Raw genomic sequence first — 22,569 nt, forward strand, 5'->3', positions numbered from 1 at the left:
CTGGCTGCTAGGAATTATCACTACACTGTTGTCCTCCAGTAGGATTGATGGAACAGCAAAACAGATAGCAAAAAGTTCCAACTGCTGAATACAGGTGCTACTCCGTAGAGAAATGCTAATGCATCTGGCTGCTGTTGAATCCCCAGCTAGAGGTGTATTGTGGCTTTCACGGCTGTGAATTTGTCACTAAGCTGTCCCGTGGTTATAGGCAAGCAAAGTCTTGCACCTTGCTACCCCACCTCTATCCAGGCTTGGGGTGTGAAGAATGAAAGTTACTTATTCAATCCCTCTTTGGTCCCAGGCTCAGATCCTGACTGTCAGGTTAGCTTCAGCTGAGAAGGGTGTGAGACATCAGATGCTTCTCTCTTCCACTGGCTTTCTTCTATCCTTTGAGGCAGAGCCCCCTAGCACAGGGTTCCCTTCCAGGCAACTGGACCTTGGAATCTGCACCCTCACTGCCAGGTTCCTGAATATTTATGGCCTGTCTCCCCACCTTCTGGGCCTTGCCTACCAAGGTTTTGGTGGAGACTCCATAAATATTTAGGCTTTAGCTTCTGTTTCTTCACCCTCTAAATCACGGAACTGTCCAGCAAATTCTAGAAGGCTCCAGAGGGAGGCAACATAGACCCAGCCCTTGGAGCTCTGCACAGCTAACACATACAAATTAACTCTAGCTCCTCTGCCTACAGAGGAGCCAAACTAATGTAGCACTGTCCCCGTAGGGCTTGCTGTGTGATGACTTCTTGGGCCTCCTCTGATTACCTGCAGACAGTTACTTAGGGACAGTTCACACATCCATCCTTACTCCCAATGGCTCGTTACTCAATAAACAGTCCAGGGGTTTTGGTTTTTGGCATTTATTGTGGAACTTTGATGGGAGAAGGGAATAGTGGGATACTCCAACTTGAACTATTTACAGTTGATAAGGACAACTCTCACTTGGCCTCACCAGGTTACTTGTGGAAGCATTCACACTGCTTTAACCACAGTGCCACGTGTATGGAAAGGGTTAAGTCTTCTTGCTCTCGTTCCAACAACAGACTTAATGCACTATATTATCTTTAGGACACTCTATAGCATCCCCTTCACTGACACCCGTCCACTGACTCTTCTAGATGAAGGGATGGCCCCCTTCAGGACAGGCCCCTTGACACAGATCTGTACTCACTGTATGCAGAATAAGATCCTTTCCAGTGTCTCCCTTCCAGTCAGCTCTGCAGGACCTCCAGGGCTCAGTTCCTTCCCTCTGGGACCCCGCTCTCCAGCTGAAGGACTCCGAGCACATGTGCCCCTGGCATTTATACAGTATCCCAGCATGCACCAAGGCACTTTTCTCTGCCAATCACCAGGGCAGTACTAAATTCCTGTGCACTAATTTGTAGGGTTTCCTCCTACTCTCCAATATGTCTCCCTATTGAACCAGTGTGAAACACTTCAAACAAACTGCACCTGAGTACCATAAGCACCTCTCTAGCAGATCCTGCTCTATGGTAGGCAGAGAACAATATAGATTTACCTGAAAATCTTTCTGGTAAGCAGAAAAGATCCAAAACTATACCCTCTCTCTAGCACCTACCTAGGAGGGTGTTACACTAAATGTACCTACTCTGTACACTTGGTGGTGCTACATGGATAAAAAAAACCTGGCTTTTCAGAAAGTAGTGCTTAAAGTGATATTAAAGCTTCAGCTTTTTCTTTTTTTTTTAAATAATAAACATGTTATACTTACCTTTGCACAAACCACTGCACAGAGCAGCCCTGATCCTCGTCCTCTCAGGTCCCTCGCCAGCGCTTCTGGCTCCTCCCCCATAATCAGTGCCCTCAATAGCAAGCCTCTTGCTATGGGGACAGTGGTGCGTCTTTGCTCCCGAGCCCCACTCTATACATCCATAGGACACATAGAGCTGTGGCTCAGTCCCGCCCCCTACTCTCTCCTCATTGGCTCACTGGCTGTTTTTGCCAGCAGTGGGAGAGACCGGGGTCAGACGAGGCTCTTGTGCACATTGTTGGATCAAGAGGGGGCTCTGGTGAGTATTAGAGGAGGCTGTAGCAACACACAGAAGGTTTTTTACCTTCATGCAAATGCATGAAGGTAAAAAATCTTCAGCCTTTTCAACCACGTAAAATGAGTGATCTGAATTTTGTCTGAAAACTCCAAAGGAATCTGATGGAATCAAAGATAACAAGGGGCAAGCAGCTTCAAAAGACAATCCCAATGTAGATGAGGGACCAACCTTATGATATTGCTGTGTAAAATATATATAAAAAATATCTATCAAAAAATCATGAGGGGTACAGTAATATTTTTAACCCCAATGTGCAATACAGGTAACTTTTGTATGTATAATTGTGCTCAAACATGGACCCATCTAAAATATTCGATAAAACTGCTTCATCACCCAACCACACTAATAGTAACTGCCGTTTACGGGCAGCCGATTAACGGGCGCTTGCCGGGACAATGTAAATTACCCGGGACAGGCTCCTATTTGCTGGGACTGTCCTGGCAAAAACGGGACAGTTGGCAAGTATGGTCTATATATATATTATATCCAGTGAAAAGTCCCCATTTCAACACTAAAAAGACACCTACTACTTACATATATAAAAGAGACCTATAGACATCTATACTTACCGATATCTGCAAATACTGATGCCTACTTCGACCCAATAAAAGACAAATTCTGATACTGTGGATAAAAAGAAAAGCAGAGGTAGTGCCTCACAAAAAAGTAAAAAAAACTAGAGACAGGGAGAAAAGAGAACCCCCCGGCCAACTGAAAGAATGTACTGTACTTGCTAAGCCTACCTAATTTCAGGAAACTTGAAAAATATGCTCTTGTAGTGAGGCTGCACCAACACTGTAAGGGCTCTTTCACACGGGCTTTCCGTGTGAGAGCTCCGCTGCGGTCCTTTTTTTTTTTTCACGGAGCGGATGACATTTCTGTCATCCGCTCCGTAGGTCCGCATATCATCCCATCCGTTTGCGGATGATATGCGGACCTAATGTAAGTCTATGGGGATTGCGGATGTCAGCGGATGACACCGCTGACATCCGATTTTCCTTCCTTTCCGTTTTTTGAACGGAACAAAAATAGGGTTCTGTTCCGTTCCAAAAAATGGAACAGAACTGACAGGAAGGAAATCGGATGTCAGCGGATGGTATTCCGCTGACATCCGCAATGCCATAGACTTACATTATGTCCGCAAATCATCCGCAAAAAAATAGGATGATTTGCGTACATACGGAAAGCCCATGTGAAAGAGCCCTAAGGGTTAATTGCTTGTTTAGATCTACAGCACGGGTGGCAAACACACGGCCCCCTGGACCTCTTCATGCGGCCCGTGTAGCTGCCACTGCCTGCCACCTCTTTGTCTTCTCACTGTCTCCCAGGCAACAAGCGAAAACATCCTCCGGCACCGGCTTTGTGTGAGCGCATGCGCGGGAGGCCGGTCGGTCTCCAAGGAACCATCTCCCGCTCTCTCTGTCCTTCTAGCAGCGCCGGCTGTTTGAGATGAGCGCATGCACGGCCGGCCGGCCGGCCAGTCTCCAACAAGACACCTGCTCTCTCTCCTCAGTCCCTGTAGCAGCGCCGCCCATTAGTGTCAGTGCCTCTTTTTTTTTTTCATCAGCGGGCTGCACCCTGAGAGCGGGCTTTTTTTTACCAATACACAGGCAGGGAGCCGCCTATATGGGGTTGTACCAGAGCTGGGCCAGATAGAAAGGTAGGAGAAATTACAGATGTGAGAAAGTTTTTTTGGGGGGCAGGGGTGGGGTGGTGAGGGCTGTGGAGGCAGGTGGGAGGATGGCTGCACTCCTGACCCCAGCACTCCGTACCCAATGCATGCCAAAATTCCGTGCGCAACCCAGCACTCTGTACGCAACCCCACACTCCGTATGCAGCGCACTCCTGAACTCCGCACTCTGTACCCAGCGCACTCCTAAACTCCGCATTCTGTACCCAGCGCACTCCTAAACTCCGCATTCTGTACCCAGCGCACTCCTGAACTCCGCACTCTGTACTCAGCTCACTCCTGAACTCCGCACTCTGTACCCAGCTCACTCCTGAACTCCGCACTCTGTACCCAGCTCACTCCTGAACTCTGCACTCCGTACCCATCTCACTAATAAACCCCGCACTCCGTATGCAGCGCGCTCCTGAACTCTGCACTCTGTACCCAGCTTACTCCTGAACTTCGCACTCTGTACCCAGCTCACTCCTGAACTTCGCACTCTTTACCCAGCTCACTCCTGAACTCCGCACTCTGTACCCAGCTCACTCCTGAACTCCGCACTCTGTACCCAGCTCACTCCTGAACTCCGCATTCTGTACCCAGCTCACTCCTGAACTCTGCACTCCGTACCCATCTCACTAATAAACCCCGCACTCCGTATGCAGCGCGCTCCTGAACTCTGCACTCTGTATCCAGCGCACTCCTGAACTCCGCACTCTGTACCCAGCGCGCTCCTGAACTCTGCACTCCATACCCATCTCACTCTTAAACTCCGCACTCTGTACGCAGAGCACTCAGGAACCCCGCACTCCGTACAACCGGCCCTTTGAGGGCAACTATACTGCTGATGCGGCCCCCAATGAATTTGAGTTTGACACCCCTGATCTACAGGGTATAAAAATGAAGATTTACTTACCCAATCCTTTGCTTCCCCACGCTACTAGACCGGTCCCCACAACTTCTCCCCATGCTACAGCTGTCCTGATGTCATCAAGACCAGTGCTGCATCCACAGCCCTGCATTTGACATGGTGACTGAGAGCATGGGGGAACGCCCTCTGCTGGGGGAGCAAAGAATTAGGTAAGTAAATAGGCTGTTACTCTGCCCTTGAATAAGCAAGCAGGTAACACCTGCAGTGTGCCCACAAGCCCCACTGAAGGAAGAATTTACATATTTCCTGGAGTTGGGCTTTAAATCATTTGTCTTAAAGTGGAAATTTAGGCTAAGGATTCAAAATTGGCAGACGGGCAATATTTTTACTTTAAAGCTACCTAACTGCCTGTCTGCCCCTCTACAGTGAGGCGCGCATGTGCAGCTCACTGTAGAAATGCAACAGAGAGTGACGTTATCCCCACCTGGCCAATGACAGCTGTTGGCAATCGAGACCCGTATGCCGGCCACCCAAAGATGTCAGCGGTTGGCCAGGGAGCTTGGGACGCCGCACGGCTGGAGTTGAGATGAGTATTGTTCCACTTTAACCGCTTCCCCACTGCTCACTGTGCTGCTACTGTGGCACAGTGGCTCGTTATCGTTTGGCGACATAGGTCTACGTCACCAGACATTCCCCTCTCTCGGCGCCGCGTGCGCGCCGCCGGAGGCTCGCCCCAACTGTTTTCAGTCACAGCGGGAGTCGGGCCAGGGGAGGAGCGGCGGCGATGGCCGCTGCTCTTCCCCGATCGTCGGGGAATCTAGTTTGGAGATCTGCCCGCTTATGTAAACAGAGCGGGCGGATCTCCTAAGTGACAGGCAGGGTCAGATTGCAGGGTTCAGCATAGCTGAACCCTCGATCTGTCCTTGTGTCACTCAGTCACCCCCCCCCCCACACATTAATAAGCACCAGGCATACATTAACCCCTCCCTCTCCAATAAAATGAACCCCTTCCCTGCCAGTGTCATTTTTACAGTAACAGTGCATATTTATAGCACTGATTACTGCAGTAATGTCACTGGTACCCCCAAAAGTGTCAAAAGTGTCAGTCAAGGGTCCGATCTGTCCGCCGCAATGTCGCAGTCCCGCAAAAAAAAAACACCAAAAATGACAGAAATCTTTCCCTTTGTTAGTAAACGCAATAACTTTTGCGCAAACCTATCAAAATATGCTTATTCTGATTTTTTTTTACCAAACATAGGTAGCAGAAAACAAATTGGCCAAAATTTTTATTTATTTATTTTTCATACAAAAAATGTTAAAAATATTGTTATTTTTTCAAAATAAACGCTCTTTTTTTGTTTATAGTGCAAAAAGTAAAAATTGCACAGGTGATCAAATACCACCAAAAGAAAGCTCTGTTTGTGGGAAAAAAAGGACGTAAATTTCGTTTGGGTACGGTGTCGCACGACCGCGCAATTGTCAGTTAAAGTCGCACAGTGCCGAATCGCAAAAAGTGGCCCAGACGTAAGACAGCAAAATCCTCCAGTGGTAAAGTGGTTAAGTGAACTGTAATGTTAAAGCGTTTGTTGCCCCAACACTTCATATCCCTGTTATGTGCCTGCTGTACCATGCACTTGTATGAGAAAGTCTCCTGTTCTCTTTGTACTGCTTCCTTTGTGTGAAACCCCTGGTGTTCCTGCTAGTCCCTTTGCTATCCTACTAAAAACTGACATCACTAAGCAGGAGAGCACACCGTGGTCAGTTCTCTAGCTATGCTGGGAACTCAGTGTACTCTCCTCCAATGATCAGACTTGTCCTGACACACCCCCACTGAACAGCCATTCACTGGGAAGCTCAGCGTGCTGCTGCTTCTCCTCCCCCCAGCTTTTATGCAGCTGAAAACAGGGGGAATGTGATCACTTAAAACAAAAGGCGAAAAAGGTATTTATAATGTTTTTTTATATCTATACAAAAATAGTTTGCCTTTTATTTCTATTTTACACTGAATGAGTTGTTTTACAAGGTGATCGTTTACAATCACTTTAAGTGTTATAACCCATATCGACCAATAATCAGCCGGCTATAATTCTGTTTATTTTTTTCTATCAGAAGAGGAAGACTAAGTTTCATTGGATTGCTAGGAGTTGCTGTAGGTATTATTACTCTTTGCACCACCTTGTAATTAACCACTTGCCCACCAGTCACTGGGACTGTACTGCGGCAAAGTGGTTCGATTCCGTCCAGCGACGTAGACCTACGTCGCAGGACTCCTCCCCCTGTAGGTGGCATGCTCCCGCTGTTTTCAGTCACAGCAGGAGTCGGGCCAGGGGAGGAGCGGCGGCGATCGCCGCTGCTCTTCCCCGATTGTCGGGGAATCGAGTCTGGAGATCTGCCCGCTTGTGTAAACAGATCTCCTAAGTGACAAACAGTGACAGATTGCAGTGTTCAGCATAGCTGAACCTGCGATCTGTCCCTGTGTCACTCTGTCACCTCCCCCACACACGTTAGTAAGCACCAGGCATACATTAACCCCTCCCTCTCCAATAAAATTAACCCCTTCCCTGCCAGTGTCATTTTTACAGTAACCGTGCATATTTATAGCACTGATTACTGTAGAAATGTCACTGGTACCCCCAAAAGTGTCAAAAATGTCAGTCAAGGGTCCGATCTGTCCGCTGCAATGTCGCAGTCCCGCAAATAAAATTGCAGATCGCTGCCATTACTCGTTAAAAAAAAAAACACCAAAAATTACAAAAATCTTTCCCTTAGTTAGTAAACACAATAACTTTTGCGCAAACCAATCAAAATACGCTTATTGTGATTTTTTTTCACCAAACATAGCAAGCAGAAAACAAACTGGCCAAAAATTTAAAAAAATTTTGATTTTTACATTTTTTTGGGGGGAATTTCATATAAAAAAAATGTTAAAAATATTGTTATTTTTTCAAAATAAACGCTCTTTTTTTGTTTATAGCGCAAAAAGTAAAAATCGCACAGGTGATCAAATACCACCAAAAGAAAGCTCTGTTTGTGGGAAAAAAAGGACGTAAATTTCGTTTGGGTACGGCGTCGCACAACCGCGCAATTGTCAGTTAAAGTTGCACAGTGCCGAATCGCAAAAAGTGGCCTGGACGTAAGACAGCAAAATCCTCCGGTGGTAAAGTGGTTAAGCCCTAGTAGTGCGCTATCTGTAATCAATACTGTATATGAGTAGGACAAGAATATGCATACTGTACTCTATATGTACATATGCATAATACTGTAAGTGCTCACATACAAATGAGGAAAGGGGTCAGTTTTGGTGTCTGCCGTCTCTTTGACGCCACTCAGCGATGCCTCATTTAGGAACTATTGGTTGACAATGCATAGCATTGCACTTGCCTTAAGTCACTGTGTTATTTTGGGTACAGATGGTGCAGGGAGCTGTTTTTAGCATGTTATTGAGAGACAGAAGGCTGCGTGTCTGAGTCACAGAGCATATGATGAGAACATTGAATAATAACTGTGTCATATTGGCCATGACTTTGGGATGCAAGAAAAATCTGGAAGTTCAAACAACAAGTATAAAAGAGTTCTTGGGACGATAAGCCCCCACATCACACTAGAAGCTGCAATAGATTGATATCTTCTGCAAAGAAGTTCCAAGACATCATGTTGAGCCTTCAGCTGGTTAGGAATGGCTCCCCAAGCCCTCTTGTCCCTTTCCTGAGGCCTCTGTGGCCCCAATCCAGAGACATCTTCACCAGCCTGGAGAAAGATATGATTCGCACTGTAGAAGAGATTCGAAGCAGTATGAAGCTCATGGACCTGTTTCATCATCAGCTGCTGCAGGAAATGACACTTCAAGAGAACAAGACTCTACCTGTACTGAGCAGCACCGAAACAAAGGCCATCAAGGATGACTTCATCCTAACTTTGGATATTCAAGACTTCTCCCCCCAAGAGCTGACAGTCAAAATGCTTGGAAATAAACTGCTCGTTAGTGGGGCCAAGGAATCCAAGATGGATGATGGGAAAGGATCCTTCTCCTACAAGTGCCAGATCTTCAGGAAAGAGGCAGATCTCCCTCAGGATGTGAAAGCTGAAGATATCACCTGTACAGTAACCACCGATGGGCACCTGCAGATACAAGCTGCACATGTACCTGTGCCAAGCGTGCAGGAAAGGACTGTGCCCATACAGCTTCCAGCGGTCGTTTCCCAGTCCAAGGTCCAGAACTCCGTATGCACCAAGGAATCTAGTTCCTAATATGAACAGTCTGATATATACGTATTACCACATCTAATATTTTTATATTCAATCATAGAGATTTTGGCTTTTATAAAGATGTAAGAATTCCTGTTACTAAATGATAGATATTCAAAACAAATAAATCAGCTATTATAATATACCTACATTGTGTATCTTTCATACGTTTGGAATGAAATACATTACAATATGTTTATTTTTTACTGCTAAAATATACAATGACAATTCCTACTGCATATCAAGTGCATTTGATGCTGGTGTTTTTACCTAGAAACATAGATGTCTATGTATTAACCTTTCACTGTGCAAATGTGACAAACATTTGCACAATCAGGGCAAAAATTGACATACTTCCTCTGTTACTGTATGTGTGATTTCTACATCGTCAGCACCACCTAGTGGTCATAATGTTTTTTTTTTTTTTTCATAAATCCCTCAATATGGAAAAAAAAATGTGGTAGCCACCAGATGGCACTGACGATATAGGAATCACACATAGCAGAGGAAGTGTGGCAATTTTTGCCCTGATTGTGCAAATAATAAAAACAAATAAATCTGTGTTTAGTGTCAGGAAACCAAAAGAAAAGTTTCATAGCTGCATTCAAAAAAACACCTAACACTAAGTGTCCGTTCACACTACCGCAGCACAGACTTCGGGGGCGACCTGTGAAGTCGCGTGCACCGCGACTTCGGCGCGACTTGCACGGACTTCACATAATTGAAGTCAATGCAAGTCGCTCCGAAGTAGTACAGGAACTATTTTCTAAGTCGGAGCGACTTGAGTCACTCCTATTAGAACGGTTCCCGTAGCACAGAATGGACCGCGACATGTCAGGCTGACAAGTCAGGTCGCGGTAGTGTGAACCGGGACTGAGTGTATATTAATACTACTGATAAATAAATTGTTGCACTGTGTATCAAACTTGTTACAAAATATCAAAACAAATAATACTTTAAATACATACTGTAGGTGTGACAAATCCTACATAATCATAAATAATCCTCATATGTACAACACATGACAAACAAATATAATTTTGTGCATAAAGAAGTGACACCTTTAATCATAAGTGATAAATGGATCAATATATTTAACAAAAATGTCAACTGACAATGTGTTTAAGTAATCAAACGTAGGTAATGTGAAGGAAGGTTCCACCACCATTTATCTATATAATATGTGTCCGCTTGAATACACCGCCAAGTGAAATCACCACCACCAATTACTATGGCCTCTTACAGGCTGATGAGACCCCACATTATAGTTGGTCTCAAAAAAGCATGTATATCAGCAATCAACCATCCACATGGAGAGCCTCAATGGTATATATCCATAGGCACTATAGAAGTTTTACAAATACACCACCAAAGATCATGTAGTGCACCTCCACTCCGCTCAGTATGTTTGTAGGATGTAAAACACTAAGGGACAAAACTTGTGCTGATGTCACTACTCCCATTGTGAGTAACTGGAGACAGCAGTGGTTTACATGTATGTTACATTTATACTTATGTGAGTACTTATACTTTAAGTTGGCTGAATAAAACAGCGGTTTTGCACCATGGTATGTCCATTTACTTTTTACATGATACAAACATACTGAGCGGAGTGGCAATGCACTGCATTAAATTTGGTGGTGTATTTGTGAGACTCCTAAAGTTTTGATGGGTGGCACAGTTGTGTAGTGGTTGGCACACAAGCGCATTATGTTAAACTTACCAGAAAGTGAAGCCTACCAGCGCCACGCTGTCACCACTGCATGCACGCCCATCTTCACCTGGTCTTTCTTCCAGGTTCGCAGACTCTGACTGTGTAACTGGCTGGAGCCGCGATGACGTCACGCTCGTGCATGTGCGCAGGAGCCGCCGTTTACAGCACAGGACTCTGAAGAAACAGCCCGGGTGGCCGTTCCTTCAGAGCTCATATGCCGGTGATGTCATCGGCTGCATGTACAGTAAATATCTCCTAAACAGTGCATGTTTAGGAGATATTTACAGTACCTATAAATAAGCTTTATTATAGGTCTACCTATAGGTAAAACTCAGAGATGGGAGTTTACTCAAACTTTAAACATTTTTTTTATAGTTCCGTGGATGGATAAGGGTGGTGGTATTAATTCTTTGAATACATTAGAGCATCTCCACCTTAGCCAATCCGAAGAAGCCTTGTATTTATTGAAAAAAATTCAAAGCTTTTCTTGAGAGGCGAAGGTTCCAGAGCAAGCAACTCTTATTTATTTAGCACACAGAGAAGAGGACACCAATTCCTGTATGTAACTTCAAATTTACCATTGACCACATGGCATGGCTTCAGATCCACTGCCTACTTCACTCACAGTGGCAGGAACTCTGGCGTAGTGGGCATTTGATGGAGACTAGCGACTCATCAACCTGTGTACTCTTGCATGGTAGCTCCTTCCCTTTTGGCCCGTGCTCCGACACTTCTGGTCACTGACAACTCCTAGTGGCCATTTGATCTCAGCAGTGATGTGATATTTAGGCCACTATCATGATCTCCTTTTTCTGCCTAGCAGTCCCTTGGAGAGTGATAAACAGTAGACATCTTGACCATGCAGTACTGTAATGCTTCGATCCTCCCTGGTCTCAGATGACAGTCATGATGCTGATTCTGAAGGTTCCACCACAGCTTTTGGTCCATCTGCAGAAAGAGGAAGAGTTCTGTGGCTGACCCCAAGCAGGCCCCTACTCACACATGTAGCCCTCTTTTTGGGGGGGTTATAAGAAATGGCTCTCCGAAACAGGATGTTTGTGAATAGGGGAACCAGAACCTTTCCTAAGTGGAAGAGCGGAATTGACAATAAAGTTGGCAGTGCTTCAACCCAGGACAGGGCCTCTGAGGGGATTCCGTTCCTGGGAAATGAATCAGTAATCTAATCAAAGCAATTGAAAGCAGAAGAACTACTGCAACCAGCATATAGCATTACCAACCATAAGCATATAGATGCACACTTGCATTGAAGTAATACAAGCTTTATATAAGAACAGATTAATAACAGTACATACATTCAATGTGCAAACAGATATCAGCAAAGGGCCTGATAGGAGTCCCGGTGGAATTGTGCTCATATACCCGGGTATATTATTTATAGAGCTATGTTGTAGCTATGTTGTAGCAAAGTCCCATTGCAGGGGCACCTAGGGATTATGCAGCATCTGTCTTTGTGTTGGAGACCTGAGGACAAGATCTGTGGTGATGAGGAGACCCTTCAAGCCATTACCCATCCAGCCTGGAACGCAGTCCAAGTTATCTGACAATAACTATCTCTTCTGATCTGGTATTAGTAGCATGGACAGGACCTTCTTTATTTCCATATTCTCCTTCCAAGATCTTTTCCCAAAAGCGCCCGAGTCAGGAAGTAACGTACTAACAATACAGTGATACTAGCAGTTGACAATAAAGGACAGGTGATTCCCTACACAAAGTAACAATGGCACATAGGGTGCGAGAGGCACAAATACAGGCACAGGACTCACAGATGTAAATGAATGAGGGAGTGAATATTTATAGAAATGTCTGAGCAGGGCTGGCCTTAGGTGTTCAGGCGCCCTGTGCGAGCTAATCCCCTTACATCAGAGACGCCCACAGAGGCCCCCCTTACATCAGAGACCCCCCACAGAGCCCCCCTTAAAACAGAGACCCCCACACAGAGTCCCCTTTACATCAGGGACCCCCCTACACAGAGCCCACCTTACATCAGAGACCCCCCACAGAGCCCCCCCCTTACATCAGAGCCCTCCACACAGAGCCCCCTTACATCAGAGACCCCCCACACAGAGCTTCCCTTACATCAGAGACCCCCCACACAGAGCTTCCCTTGCATCAGAGACCCCCCACAGAGCCCCCCCTTACATCAGAGACCCCCCCACACACAGAGCCCCCCTTACATCAGAGACCCCCTGCAGAGCCCCCTTACATCAGAGACCCCCCACACAGAGCCCCCTTACATCAGAGACCCCCCCACAGAGCCCCCCTTACATCAGAGACCCCCCATACAGCCCCCCTTACATCAGATACCCCCATACAGAGCCTCCCTTACATCAGGGACCGCCCCACACAAAGTCCTCCTTACATCAGAGCCCCCCCCACACAGAGAGCCCCCCACAGAGACCCCCACTACATCAGAGCCCTCCCTTACATCAGAGACCCCCCACACAAGGCCCCCCTCACATCAGAGACCCCCCCCGCACATCAGAGACCCCTCACATCAGAGACCCCCCCACACAGAGCCCCCTTACATCAGAGACCCCCCCACAGAGCCCCCTTACATCAGAGACCCCCCACACAGAGCCCCCCTTAAATCAGATACCCCACACAGAGCATCCCTTACATCAGGGACAGCCCCACACAGAGCCCCCCTTACATCAGAGACCCCCTCCCACACAAAGTCCCCCTTACATCAGAGCCCCCCCCCCACACAGAGAGCCCCCCACAGAGACCCCCACTACATCAGAGAGCCCCCCACACGGAGCCCCCCTTACATCAGAGCCCCCCCTTACATCAGAGACCCCCCACACAAGGCCCCCCTCACATCAGAGACCCCCCCCGCGCAAATCAGAGCCCCCCTCACATCAGAGACCCCCACACAAAGCCCCCTTACATAAGAGACCCCCACACAGAGCCCCCCTTAAATTTATTGCAGGAGAGAGACCTTACTTACCTCAGTATAGAGGTTGCAGCTTTTTTTTTTTCTTTAAACTTTCCGCCCACACATTTCCGGGGAGTGTGGGTGGGGCATACCAAGGAGGAGAAGGGGCGGGAGGAGGAGCTGAGGATCTCTCTCCTCTGGCGTCGCTGCAGAGGGGAGGAGGGATCAGTCAGCGGCGGCCTCTCTGTGGCTGAGCTGTGTGTGATACACAGCTCAGCACTGTAGCAGTAGGAGACCAAGGCACAGCCGCACAGCAGGAGGTAAGCGGCGGGTGCGGCCTGTGTTAACCCTGTCCAGGCCATGGTCGCCGCTTACCTCCCGCTGTGCGGCCTGATCATCTGCGAGCTGTGATGGCCGCATGGCGCCCCTGTTGCCCATGGCGCCCTGTGCGGCCGCACAGCTCGCACGCACCAAAGGCCGGCCCTGTGTCTGAGACAGCCCATCCTCCAGGGGAATTACTCCTATGAAGTAGTTCATGACATTAATTATCCATTTATGGGGCGGAGCAAGTCAAAATATTTATATGGAAGCAGTGGCGTAGATAATTTTTTGTTCTGGGGGGTTCAGCATCAGGTACCAAGTAAAAGTCTTTTTAAATAACATAACTTGCGCCAAAATACATAAAGTTTGGAAAAAGAAAAAACAATGTATTGCCCATAGTAAGTAAGCACATCTTTAATTCTATCTTCTCCCATCCTCTTGAAAATAAATTTAAAATGTTGTCTTCTTCCAGTTTTTTTGACGTGGCCCAGCAACAGAATATACAATGCATGAGGACATTCAAAAAAAAAAAAATCTACCAAAGCTACAATGACTTGCCCAGTTTCTCTTTTCTTCTTAGCGAGCTCATCCTAAAAACCTCCAAGGTTGTCATTGGTTACAAGCAGTAAACTTAATAGGAGTGCTAATCCATTTAGCCTGGCCTGATAAGATTCTATAAGATGAGATTCGATAAGATGGGGCCCTTAGCACCTGCTCAGTAAGGATGGCTATTACCCAATTAAAATGTGCAAACTGAACAGATACAAAGTGAGTGTGCTTTTGCCTACCTTCCTCAAGATGGTGCCCTTTGCACCTGGCTCAGTAGGATTGGTTATTGTGTGACAGAGCACCATTTTGTGTTAGGCAGTGTAATTACTGACTTTTTTTTTTTTTTTTTTAAAACCTTTAGAGAAAAAAGAAAAAGGGAATGCCATCCACAGGATGGTGCACTGTAATAGCCAACTTTACATGGCAGATGCAAAGGGGACCATTTTGTGGAAGGAAGCAGTAAAGCACACACTGATTTTTTGTTAAAGGACAAGAGAAGTGGTACTTTGCAGACACTAGAGAGTCCATACATACAGAAAAAGAGAAGATACTTAGAATGCGGTGCACCCGGGAAACACAACAGTATTACAACAGCAATGGAAGACTCAGCCCAGCCTTAGTCAATGTCATTAAGGCCCTGTTCACATGTAGTGATTTGGGATCACGGGCTGGCAGTATCCCCGTGATTCTGCTGCAATTCCAAATCACACTGCAATGCTGGCAAAACGCAGCATGTGTGTTTGTGTTCCATTCATTTTTAGTGGCACCAAAACATGGTGTGGTTTTGGATCCTTGTGTGATAAATCGCTCAACAATCACAGCAAAACCACACCACATTTTGGTGTCACTAAAAGTGAATAGAACACAAATGCATGTGCTGTGTTTTGCCAGCATTGCTGTGCGATTTAGATTGGAATCTGGGTGTGGCGGCGGGCGGGATGACAGGGATATTCTGCCCACAATCCCAAAATGTGAACAGTCAGGGCCTAACAGGCTAACACAACAGCAATTATAGAAGACTCAGCACCTCAACAAACTTTGCCAGCAGTTCCCACAATCTCAGATACCTAGTTATAGTATGAATCAATGACAGGAAGAAATTTTGCACTGCAGTTTAAGGCTAAGGAGCACACAAGGGAAAGAGACGCACACACACTCTCACACACTCACACTCACACACACACACACATATAAAATCCAAAATTTGAAACTGCGCTTGGAAAAACATCATTATTAAAACCACAAATAATTGGTGATATAAGCAGCGACTCTGCTCTGCTGTGAGATATATAACACAGAATACATTCAAATATGTAACAAAAGAGCCACGTAAAAATAAAGTGATAATAAAAATAATGTGATGATAATAATAATTATAATAATAATAATCATAATGTATGCGATGCATAATAGCACATTATGCCATTAACTTTCAGGAAGAAGATTTTTTGTGGTTTACTACCACTTTAAGCTAAGACCAGTAGGCCTAGCATCGCATGGAAAGGGTCAAATACTTCCTCAGCAGGACTACAATGTAGCAGGCTAGCAGCATACATTTACTGTATATAGGGATTAATAACCTTCAGGGCAGCATTCAAATGTAGTAGCACAGCACTCCATACAGCTAAGGGTAAATCTCAGAATGTTCCCAATGTTATGTGAATGTGCAGATAGCACACACATGGGGAGAGAGAGCCTGTTCATTTGTAGGTCTCCTTCCTTTTTTTCAGAGCCAATCTTTGTCATAAAATAGAGAACACAAGAGCAAAAAAAAAAAAAAAAAACCTCCTGCCCACTGTGCTTATATTCACAGAGATCATCAACCTTACACCTCTAATGTTGAAACTGAGGTATGCATTGCAAGCCTGAAATAAGAAATGAAATAAGCATGAAATAAGAGGAGGATAAGAAGAGATATTATGAAAGAGCTTTTAAAAGAACAGAAGAAAAAAACTAAACTCCAACTGTTCTAGCAGCCCTGAACTTGATCCATGGTTGAAGTTCAGCTCTAGAACACAGCACACATAGAGAGACACACCTGGTGGTTCTTGGTGACCTGTCCTCCTGGAGTTAAGGTTAAGGTCCAGATTCCAGCACAGCACAGCAGCACAGAAAATTGAGATGATCCTTCCACGTGGTCTTGGCAAGCAGGCAGGCAGGCTCAGCTGAGCTAAGAGCACTCAGACTCAGGCTCAGGCAGCTCCTTCCCCAAGCAACAGCCAAAGGCAGGAAGTGGCAGCTAGAAGAGAGGAGGAGCCAATCATATGTGTCAGTGGGCAGGATAGGTGCTGCCCACTCCCTCCCGCTCTGCTCTCAGTGCTGCTGTCCTCCTGGAAGCTTCTGTAACTGGCTGGACAAGTCAAGACATGTCTCTGGAGTCTCAGTCTGGACTAGAGAGGAGGTGTGGAGGCGGACCAGACAGACGAGAGCCTCCCTCATCCCAAGCCAAGCCTACAGCCCAGGTGACACTCCAGTGGCACTTTTACACTGCATGGAACCAAACGGTTCGGCTCGCTTTTGTGCTTTTCCACTGCATAGTACCACATGGTACGGTGTTGGAACGGTTCGGTACGGTACGGTACGGCAGCGCTTTTCCACTACATGGAACCGAACGGTACGGCTCGCTTAAACAGTACCACCTCAGTGGTGGTTCCAAGAGGGCCTTACCAGTACCATATCCCACAATCCTTTGCATGCAGCCTTGACTGTTTGTCACTACTAGCCACTGATTGGTCAGAGAATCATTGTTATCCCACCCACTTTACTTTAGTGGAAAAGCAAACCGTACCAAACCGTACCAAACCGTACCGAACCATTCCAACACCGTACCATGCGGTACCATGCAGTGGAAAACCAAACAGAGCCAAGCAGGGCCGAGTGGAGCCGAGCCGGTACTTGCAGTGGAAAAGTGTCACAGGTAGTCAGGTGGAGTAACAGCAGGCAGCAATATTAACATAACGATGCATTAGTGCTGAGTGTGGCGCAAAAAAAAGAAAGAAAGAACCCCCCCAGAGCATCAGTGTACAATATACATTGAGAAAAAATAACATAGAAAATATATATTTTTTTTAAATTTTCAATGTATATTGTACACTGATGCTCTGGGGGGGGGGGGGGGGGGTTCAGCCCCCTAAACCCCCCCCCCCCTTATCTACAGCCCTGTATGGAAGTCTAAAGATAATCTAGCGATGATTCCAGATGACAGTCCTGAAGTAAGTGCTGACCCCGCACCCAGTGACAGGGACAGATGAAAGGTTACACTCATTGGCCAGCTGTGTTCCTGCCAAAAACGTTGTCACCAATCCGGCACTCAGCTGACTGAAGATCTGCCCAGCAGCTGAGGTAAATCTTCCTAGCAACAGGGGACACCTTGTCATCTGAAACACAAACCAGAAAGAGGAGAAAGAAAGGTTAGTTATCTGAGATGTTTTATAACAGAAATTTGGTAAAACATGTTTTCTTTTTAGAAATTTCTGTCTACTCTTCACTTTATTTTATCTTTATTATCTGTTGTTTTTCAAAATAAAAAGCTGTTCAGAATGTATTAGTTACAGAGATGAGACAAACCATTCAATACTGACAAGGGTGCTTTAAATGATCAGTTTTTAGTTTTTTGTTTATTCCAAAAGGAAAAAAATAGTTTGCTGTGACTGCTTAAAAAGTGCTAGCTGGAGTTTGGCCTCAATTTGTTAGTGATTCAAAATCTGCTAGTCCATCTAACCATGGGTAGTATGTGCACGATAGGGGTACGGAGTGTATGGCCGTGGGTAGAATGTGCAGGTGAGGAGTGTGGAGTGTACAGCTATGGATAATATGTGCAGGAGAGGAGTGTGGAGTGTACAGCGGTGGGTAGTATGGGCAGGAGAGGATTACGCAGTGTATGGAAGTGGATAGTATGTGCAGAATTAAGCTGGGGTCTCTTTTGGCTGGAGGATAAGGTCCTCCATTTCAGCAGTTTTTTTTATTTGACATAACCAACTCTTGATTTTTGGGGAGAGATATCTCTCCATTGGGAGGGGATACACATTTTGGCTTCATTGATCAGGTGAAGAGTTAAAGATCTCATATAGGCTGATTGGGGCAGGGATGTATGATGGAGGAGGTATTGAGCTGGGGTATAATTGGGAGTGTATGTGGTTATGTAGGGGGTGAGGCGGTGTACTTCTTTCCAGAAAGGTTGTATAAGAGTACAGTTCGACCATATGTGAAGTAGAGTGCCGTGTTCCCTGTTACATCCCCAACAAAGCGGAGATATATCAGAATCAAATTTGTATAATTTGTCTGGGGTTCTATACCATCGTGAATAGACTTTGAATCAGTTTTCTTGTACAGAGACATTAGTTGATCCTTTGTGGATGTATATATACTGTATGTGACCACTCTTCTGTTGATATATCTATAGACAGGGCTTTTTCTCAGTGTCGGCTCGTTTTGTTTGCCTTGGGGTTGTAATTGGAACACAGGAGGGAGTATATGTCGGAGATCAGATGTCTTTGAGGTTCTGATCTACAACATAGTGCTTCAAAAGGAGTGTGATCTCTGCACTTCAAGCTCTGTATGCCAATTAAGAAGATCTAGATGAGATATATAAAGAGGGATTGGGAGCCAGATTAAAGTCTCCACCCAAAATGTGTGTCCCCTCTTGAAAGGGTGGGCGTAAGAAGCTGGAGTGTGTTGCCGAAAAAAGAAACCTGGTGTTAAGTGCGTTAAGGTTGGCGAGAGTGATTCGTTTGCAGAAAATGATCCCTTAATAAATAAGTATCTGCCGTGTTTGTCTTTGATGGTGTCTTGGATCTGGAAGGGACAATTCTTCTAAATGAGCATAGATACGCCTTCAGATTTGGATTCAGCATTAGATGCATGAAGAACTGTGGGAAAGTAATCATTGTGCAGTTGAGGAATATCATCAGATCTGAAGTGAGTTTCCTGGAGGAATACTATGTCTGCTTTGGTTTTGTGTAGGGACAATAGGAGTTTGGATCACTTTTCAGGTATGTTCATGCCTCTTACGTTTATTGAGTGTAGTTTGACCTTTTGTGGTTGGTGAGCAGGGGTGTACGTGGCCATAGTTAGTTTTACTTGGGTTGAACGTGGTGGGTTGGGGGGGCGGGGTGAGGGGGGAGTAGGGAAGGTGAGGGGTAATAAGGAGAATGGGGAGGGAAAGAAAGCTAAATAGAGTTAGGAGGAAGTTCCTTCTAATGGTATGAGCCCTAAAACAGGAGGGTCCTGCCTTTCTGTTATGGGGCAGATCTGGTTAGTACGGTACAGTGGTTAAGCAGGTCTTATGGGTTGGATGATGATCACTACCTAGTTGGTACCACTGTGTGGAGGTTGAAAAGAACCTGGTGAAGTAGAAAAGGTTGTGGTCTATATCTACGTCCCGCCGCCACAGGTTGATGAATTTGTTATAAATGGAGGTATGGTTGAGAAGATAGTTTCAAGGTGGTTCCAGATCAGGGTTTGCTATGTGAGACAGTGTTCTGTGCAAATTAGGGTTGGGGAGCATAGCAGGATGGGGGATCGAAATATCTCTCAGCCAGCTATTCAATTGGGACCTAGTAGAACTGGTGTACACGGTCGTGAGCTGTTGTAAGCTATTTCTGTAAGTAATGAAGAGATGCATAGGTATACATATCAAACCATTTATCATGAGGTAAGAACAAACAATTTTGAAAAGAACAGTCAACAAAGAAACAACAAATAAATTTAAACTAAAACGCAACCTCAGCTATCTCGTTTGCATATCAGCGGTACCGCCGTCCAATCTAAAGTCTCGCGGACAGCGTCCTTGTGCCTTTGTCCTTTCAAGTAATACTTTTTATAACATTGCTTTCTTGTCCTCCTTCACACTCCTCCGTTTTATGAAGGATGTATCCTAAGTTGTGTTAGATCCCATTCGACCAATAGCTAGGCGTAACCGAAGATTACTTAAGATTGAGCATAGATTACTCCTATGAGTAGGTTTTGTTGAGTTTTAGTGCAAATATAGTCGCTTTCAATGGCCTAATATTGTGAGTAGATGTTTTAGGTACTGTGTCCCCTTTCCAGAGGAAGGTAGGGCCCTTCTCCTTCCTTCTTTTCAAATCCTGCATGAGTGTCCTTTAGACACGCGGATAGTCAATTTACATTTCAACGGCATTAGTATTCAGTATAACCTTAGGTGAGCTAGGGGGCATAAACGTAGGACCCAGATGCCCTTGGAGAGGTAGGTAATGCATAGGTCAGCAATGGACCAGTGTCAGGGGTGAGATGCTGCTGACCTCCTCCCCATGAGCAAGATGGAAATAATGAATCCTGCCCAGTGGGCAAGAGCATGCTACATAGTGGGATTTGTTCTTTTCTTAAGACATAGAGTAAAAAGTTTTTTTTTTTCCCCCTTTCTTTTTTCCTATTATATATTACCCACCTCCCCTGGGTGCTGAATCCCCCCCTCGGCTGGAGAACTGGCAATATTTGGAATCTGGCATTGGGCCATCTCACCGGGGACCGACTAAGTGAATGTGACCCACTGCCCTCAACCAAGTGCTATGCCTTGAGATCTGTTGTACATGTGTGGGTTACAGCTTTATTGAAGACTGTCAGGAGCACAGAGGATGCCCAGCGAGAAGCTATGTAGAGTGTAAATAAAGGGGTAATTCTGGACCTCCCGCAGACATCCAAAATTTGGATGTTGCAGATCATTGGGAGCTGGATTTAATTCACTCCATATTACATTACTGTTAGGTAAAGAGGTGTTATGTAAATAGGTGATTTCCACTTGGTGAGGGGGAGCTCCGCTTAACTCAACTCCAGCCCCGTGCAGAAATCTTGTTGATGCTATCAGGGGACACTAAGTCACATTGTGCACAGAGGCTGTTCCCTTAAGGTGATGTGACTTCAACTTGTAGAGGAGTTTAGGTAACTTAAACAAGTCTGTAATGTACATCCAAAAGTAACCCTGTTGTCTCTTTGAGGGTTTAGAATCATGGTTATCGTACCAGATAATTTGCTGGTTCACCAGGTGAAAAAAAAAAAAAGGGTCCCCTCCCCTAGTCAAAATTTGGTCTTTGTGAAGGTAGGAGAATGCAGGATACAGGGTCGAAGGGGTGTAGTCTTTCCTTTGATGATTAGACCATTTGGATTGGCATGTAATGAGTTTCCAAGAGTAAAGAGATGGTCTTATTAGTGCGACGTTGGATGGGTGATATGGATGGTAGGAACATGTCCCATACCTCTGATGTTTATACACCTTAGGATGTAGGGGTAGAACGAGAGGTGCTTTAGATAATGGCTGAGGTAAACAGTTAACCATTGACCCAACGGGCATAAAAGCTAGTGAAGGGACAACAGTAGCAAGAAGGTAAAAATTAGTTACTTGGATATAAGAACTTGTATACTTAACTGAAGCTTGAATCTCTGGTATTGGATGGTGTCAATAGAGCAGGGGATTGTGTCGGTAGTTTTTTACATAATTTTTTTACAATGTATTATTTTTTTATTTTAGTCAATGATAAAATGTGTCGTTAGTTTTCTGTATTTTATATTTTTATATTATTTTACAATTTTATTTTTTATGGGGTAATGGATGGTGTCAGTAGGGCAGTGGACAGTGTCAGTAGTTTTTTATTTTTATTTTTTTATTTTTTTACAATGTTTGAAAAAAAAAAATGTAATTGTTTTTACAGTGCTTTTTTGGGGGTGGGTGGTGGTGGACAGTGTCAGTAGTTTTTTGTATCTTATAATATTTTTTGCAATTTTATTTTTTATTATTTTATTTTTTTATATTTATTGCAATTCTTTTTTTTTGGGGGGGGGGGGGGGCCTTTGGTGAGCACTGATATCTCTGCTTTGAGACAGAGAAAGGGACTGAGGAGAGGACAGAGGCTCTTGCTCATTCATAAACTTATGCAACGCAAACCCAGTTTATGATGCTCGTACAGAAAAGAAAGGGGCAGATAAATGTCCTTTTTACCGGTCCTTTTTTCAACTCTCTAGCTGTCAGGAGAGGAGAGGAGGGAAGCCTGCAGCGCTGCAGGGGGTCAAGGGGAGGCCGGAGGAGGACACGGGGGTAGGGGGGGCAGAGGATAAAGAGGGGCTGGAGGAGGACATGGGGGACAGTCAGGGGTGAACCGTGTGGTGGTAGGGGACTTACAAGCACCAATCTCCCTGTATATCTTTCAATGAAGCAGCTGACAGCCAAGGGATGAAGAGGAGGAGAAGCTTCCCTCTCACTGCCTCTCCTCCTCTCCCTCCCATGGC

General features: G+C 45.4%; 1 protein-coding gene across 1 annotated transcript; it reads left to right on the top strand.

The window, feature by feature from the left end:
- Positions 1 to 8,143: 8,143 nt before the first annotated feature.
- Positions 8,144 to 8,996, top strand: LOC309567187 (heat shock protein beta-11-like). Its single transcript, XM_082272554.1, has one exon. The coding sequence runs from the start codon at positions 8,258 to 8,260 to the stop codon at positions 8,852 to 8,854; it is 597 nt and encodes a 198-aa protein (XP_082128680.1). The 5' UTR covers positions 8,144 to 8,257; the 3' UTR covers positions 8,855 to 8,996.
- Positions 8,997 to 22,569: the final 13,573 nt, after the last annotated feature.

Source organism: Pelophylax lessonae (assembly GCF_965119305.1).
Source record: "Pelophylax lessonae genome assembly, chromosome: 11".
Lineage (NCBI taxonomy): Eukaryota > Metazoa > Chordata > Amphibia > Anura > Ranidae > Pelophylax > Pelophylax lessonae.

Excerpts from the sequence above, each read along its gene's own strand:
- LOC309567187 (XM_082272554.1), top strand. The coding sequence starts at position 8,258 with ATGTTGAGCCTTCAGCTGGTTAGGAATGGCTCCCCAAGCCCTCTTGTC.